Source organism: Procambarus clarkii, chromosome 8 (genome assembly GCF_040958095.1).
Source record: "Procambarus clarkii isolate CNS0578487 chromosome 8, FALCON_Pclarkii_2.0, whole genome shotgun sequence".
Classification (NCBI taxonomy): Eukaryota; Metazoa; Arthropoda; class Malacostraca; order Decapoda; family Cambaridae; genus Procambarus; species Procambarus clarkii.
Window position 1 is genome coordinate 24,012,047 of NC_091157.1, and position 5,835 is coordinate 24,017,881.

Consider the following 5,835-nt stretch of genomic DNA (forward strand, 5'->3'; position numbering starts at 1 on the left):
GATGTTTGAGATTTTAAGCAATTCTATAATATTTTTTTGTATCTCTTGACTTTTATAGACATCATTCATAATCAATGTTGGATTATATGAGTGAATAATTTTTCTTAAAATGTGTCGTACTTTATCTCGTCCTTCACAACCCCTCATTAACATCACACACATTGTCACGGCTAATTGAACATCAATAAGCTGTCTAAGAACTGTAGTAAGCAATTGTTGACGACAAAACTGACCATTTTTCAATAACTCGACTTTTTTCCTTAGTAGGATCCAATCGCGTGGTTTTAAGTATTCCATTTCGATAAAGTAGCCTATAGATTTAGATTTGAAAGGACATTTATACTCAATATTATACAAAGAATGAGGAACTTCAGTAGATTGTGATGACTCTAGAAATTTACCTTGTGGACAGTGTATTACATTATAGGCAGTTTCGACCATAAACACACGATACACTTGAACAAAGAATGCCTTTCGGATATTATCATCAAGACGTGCAATGTTTTCAATCACCATTAAAAAATCCCTTTTCCAGCGAAAACTCTTTCGAGCCACAAATGTTTGTAGATACTTTTTTCCTCGTTTGTGCTTCTTCTTAGAAGATTTAAAAAGTTTGGAAGCTGTGTGTGGGTAAATATTTTGAAACACATGTATTTGATGCGGTAATCTAGGATCAAGAAGTTCAATAGTAGGTACTTGAACAAGATCAACTTTACCATAGGCACCTTTCCCTAAATAACGTTTGTGGGTATTAAATGTAAAACGAATATGATTAGATATTCTATTATTTAGTGTTTCACATTCATCAGGATTAGTCAATTTGTTTTTCCCCTTAATGACTTCCATTTTTTAATTATTTATGATATAATCCCAACTTGAAAACGGATACCAAACCCAACCCTTATAAGTCTTATGAAATTTTGATAGAAGGTATAAAAAAAGAAAAACGTATATATATTAAATATATCATAACTATATATTATACAACAGTTTTTGTTTTTCATATATTATAATACAAACACGGTCATGACAAATACAACTGAAAATATTTGAAGTAATTCACAAACTATTGGACTGAAATGGAGGAATTTATCAAGAAAGGTAATCAAACACATCCTAATCTCTTAAAAATATATTCTTTGGCAACCAATAGTTCTACTGTGTCATGTGAAATTTCGAACATATTCTTTAAATTACTTGATAAATCATTAAAAAAAAGGAGAGCAAAAGATTGTAAAGATATTTGTTAATTAAATAAATAAAAAAATATGGAATACATTAATTTTTGTAGTATTTTAATTGTCTTTTATGACTAGAACAGGACAGGACAACTAATATTTAATGCATTATTATATAGAAGATAATTATGGACTGTAATGGTATAACCAATGTTTCTTTCTTCTTTGTAGATAACTTGGAGTTTATTAATGGAGACATTACTGACCCTGCATATAGAAGCCCCAATATAGCGCTTGTACAAATACTCAACTGTGTAGCTGTTAAATCTCATGGACTTTCTCAGATTCTTGCCGAGATATATCCATACTGTGGTTCTTATACACGACGCCGGGGAATAGGCACTCTAAACCGTGCTATGCTTGATGATAGACCTCAACCAGGAAATATTGAGATTTGTCATCCTAACAATGTAACAAAGGGACCAGTAGTTGTAAATGTTTTTGGGCAGTTTTATATGGGGAAGGAGAAAAATCAAAACCTTTATACTAAAAGACTCATACAGCAGTTACAGTCGTGTATTGTTGATGCTAGACCTAAAGGAAGAAATCCTAGATATTTAGAACCTTTCGATCATCAACTTTTATCTGGCCTTTTAAGAGATACATCCCCAAACAGGATTTATTGGTTTAATGAAGGTCTAAATAAATTAGCAGTGCAAGTATCTAATGGAAAATACAGTTTGGTAATTTTTCCATCGTTAATTGGGTGTGGATTGGCTGGTGGAAACTGGGAAAGAGAATATTTGCCAGCAATTGTAAATTTTTCTAGACAGGTCTACTCCTTTGGTGTCAGAGTTAAAATTGTAAACAAAATTATGTCAAAGACATCATAACAATGAAAAGAACAGTTAAACCTCCTAATTTATATAAATATTTTTTTTTCATAGGCCCCCCTTTATGACAAAAAAAAAAAACAGGACAGTGTCATTAACATAAATAAGACCTCCTCCACCCTCCCTGGTCAATTGTTGTTGTGTGATGATTTAATCCTGACAACAGAATGAACCAGTCAGTGGGTTTAGATATGTTCCCTAAAACTTTATGAACTGATTGAGGTAAGAGAGACCGCAGTTACTAATTGAAGAAATTTTATCTTTACCCTTATACCACTACTACTACTTCCATCCTACTCTTATTTACCCTATCACTTTTCAGACATTTTCTACACACCAAACCCAAGAAAAGTGCTTTTTTTTTAGAATAGTTAACTGTGGAATAAAGAGCTTTTTTCTCCTTCCTTACAACTCCATTTCTTCCCTTTTTTTTAATTAATATTAATGTTATCTTTCATATTTCTTCTAGGTTTAATATGGAATTATCCCTGGGGAAATGTCAAAAGAGAAGACATTTAAAAAAAATACATACAAAATATCAAATTCAAAAAACTCAAGAGGTTACCAACTTTTTTTGACTTGCAAGATTTCTTCTACAAGGTCAAGATTACAGCAGAATATCAAAGTGAGAAACATCATAGAAATTATGACAGAAGCAGAAAAGGCATCGTTAACTATTATATTTAATTGTTCACCAAATATCAGATCAATTGATAGTGATATAAATCTGTTTGAAAATGAACATGATTTTAGACAAGACGAGTGTTTTGAAACTAAGAATAATTCTACATTCCTGGTTAAAATACCATTTTTGAAAAAATATCAAACAAACCTGGTGTCCAACCGACTCTGGGGACCTGATAATAAGGACGTTGTCATTGATATATCAATTAAACACGGTTCCCTTAAAACTGTTAAGAAAAATGTTATTCGTCATCAAATTGTATCTTGCCCCATTTGTTTAGATATGAATGGGTCAGGTGACATGGTTTTTATGTTTGATGATTATATGGTTGGATGTGGTCACAGTATTTGTCCTCAATGTATGTTTACATTATCCGCCAAAATTTTGTTGAGTAATAAATCTACAGGGAAATTTGATTATCATAATTATGGCTGCCTTAGATATATGAATAATTCTTATGGGATGTACTCTTTTTTATCAAATATTATCTACAAAGATGAAATATTGTGTCCACTTTGTAAGCAAATAGTAAAAAGTGTGTTTGTGTTGAATATGCATCATCTAAAATGTAGTATTAGGGAATTTTCTCATAAGTATGCCCAAATTTTATTTTGGGGTAATCAAACTGACAGGCTGTTTTTAGAAGCCGCAACAATTTTTATATATGGTGTGAAGCAATTGGCAGTCACTGATTTGTATATAGAAAGATATATTATGGAAAACAGTTGGATTTTTGACGAATATGTGACACCAGTTACCCTATACCTTAACTTTAATGAAACACTTTCAGAGATGAAACTGGTTTTTAAGAGTTTACAGCCATATTTATTAAAACTAGCCTCGAAAAATTCTAATGATCCATCAAATAGAAAATACTTATTATTTTTAAACCAACTTTGTCATAGAAAGGGGGGTGAACCAATCCTGAGACCAACATTCATTAAATAAAACAATTAAAAAAATGTTTTTTGTAAATAAATGTATATGTATGTGTTATTTGTACCTCTGTTTGGGTTTCAATCAGAGGGCATCAATTTCTAAAGGAAAATATGTAGATGTAAAAACTCTGGTTCGAAAAAGTTAAAATGTCATCCTTACCACATTTCCATATCATATTTTTATTCATTTTATATATATATATATTTTTTTTTTTATGATGATGATGATGATGATGCTGATGAGAAGGAGGAGGGTGTAATTATTTATTTTTTATGTTTTCTCATTTGAAACTGTGTTGTAAAAAAATCCAGTAGTTAGTTGGTTGAAGCTGTAGATGGTTAGATACATTATCCAAATCTGTATCTACAGTAGTTTTTAGTCCATCTGTGAGCGTGTTTTGACTCAAGGTTGTGCAGTGTGCTCGCAGAGTAAATCTGAATCCTAAAACAAAGGAAAAAGTGTCCTTTTGTAAGTAAGTGTATGAAACATATGACCATAATGAAGGTGGGATTGTTGGTTACCACCAGCTCCATCCAATATAATGACACTGAGATTTATAATGCCTTTATTTCGCTGTTAACCTCTGTGAAGTGCTGGTACGCCACCACCAGAGATGACCTGGTTATATTTGGCCAGGGTTCTCTTTCTCTCTTTTCGTTGGTTTGGGAAAATTTGATATAATTACAGTTGTAATCACTAATAATTTGAAATTTATAATTTGAAATTGATGTTTTGAAAATTTAACTATAATGATGTTCATGCTGCATTTTCTTAATGATGTTCGTGCTGCATGAAATCAGCTCAAAAAAAAAAATAAATAAATAAATAGCATACACCTTAACCTTTTAAGTTAATGTGTGTTTTTTTCAGAAGATGGGTGAGAGGGAAAAAGGCAAGAAGATCTTTATGCAGAGGTGTGCACAGTGTCACACTGTTGAATTAAACGGCAAGCACAAAACTAGACCCAATCTCAATGGCCTCTTCGGCCGCCAGACTGGTCAGGCTTCTGGCTATATTTACACTTTTGCCAACAAGGCCAAGAGTATCACGTGGGACAAAGATAATCTGGATATCTACTTGACCAACCCCAAGAAGTTTTTTCCAGGCACAAAGATGGTGTTCGTTGGTCTTAAGAAGAAGAATGAGCGTGCAGACTTGATTGCTTACCTGGAAACCTCCACCAAGTAGAGCAAGCAATAACTTTTTTGTGGTCTCACCAATTTAAATCAATAAATCATCCTGCTGTCAAAATTTACTAAAAAAAAAAGTAGGGCAGTAAAAATTACAATAAGTTGCTCAAAGAGTGGAGGAGACAGCTGGTAGCCTGGAGTAGATGGCAGCACCGTGTCAGCTGAATTATATAAATATCAGTAGTCGCAGGCTACTCTCACATTTACATCCACTGACGGCCAACCAACACACGCTTCGCTGCTCTTCCATCCAAAGAATACGTGGTACGAGAAGCTCTCTTCAAGATGAACCTCAGGAAGGAGAAGAAGAAAAAGAAAAAGAACAAGAAGATACAAGCTGCGCTGAAAAAAAACTTGAAACAATGCTTATTGATGTCACAGAAAGAACATCAAGCAGAACATCAACCTCAAGCAAAAGAATATTGATTAGAAAAAACTCTCAAACAGTTGAGGGCTGAAGTCAATTTATACAAGATGAACACCACCAACCTCAAGCAGAAGAATACTGATTTAATAAAAAATTTTGGACCGTTGAAGGCTGAAGTCAAAATTTTTAATCAATAAGGAATAAACTAAATACTAACACCAATTTTGGTGTAAGAACCCTGACCGACTTACTCAACACATTTGATGAACAATCTCTATAAATACCCACTATGGTGAACGTTTGCTGGCAACACCCACCACCACCAACCACTACACGCTACACTAACTGCTTCACGTACGTCAACGATAATGTCAGTTGAAGGTTGAAGTCAGAATAAACAAGATGACTAAAGGTGGGGAAGGGGAAGGGAGAGCAGCTGTATGCATGCATAAAATGACATTTTAGATAAAGTATTGAAAATCGTGTGATCAAACTCATGGCGGCGAAGTCCACCTAGTAATATAATAGCTGGTTGCCCGGAGCAGTACTGTGTCAGTTGAGCCATATATATATATTCGTTGCC

General features: G+C 33.3%; 1 protein-coding gene across 1 annotated transcript; it reads left to right on the forward strand.

Moving 5' to 3' along the window:
- The first annotated feature begins 4,568 nt into the window (after nucleotides 1-4,568).
- Nucleotides 4,569-4,883, forward strand: LOC138361925 (cytochrome c-like). Its single transcript, XM_069320953.1, has one exon. The coding sequence runs from the start codon at nucleotides 4,569-4,571 to the stop codon at nucleotides 4,881-4,883; it is 315 nt and encodes a 104-aa protein (XP_069177054.1).
- The last annotated feature ends 952 nt before the right edge of the window (nucleotides 4,884-5,835 follow it).

What these genes read in the sequence shown, in the direction of transcription:
- LOC138361925 (XM_069320953.1), top strand. Translation starts at nt 4,569, where the DNA reads ATGGGTGAGAGGGAAAAAGGCAAGAAGATCTTTATGCAGAGGTGTGCA.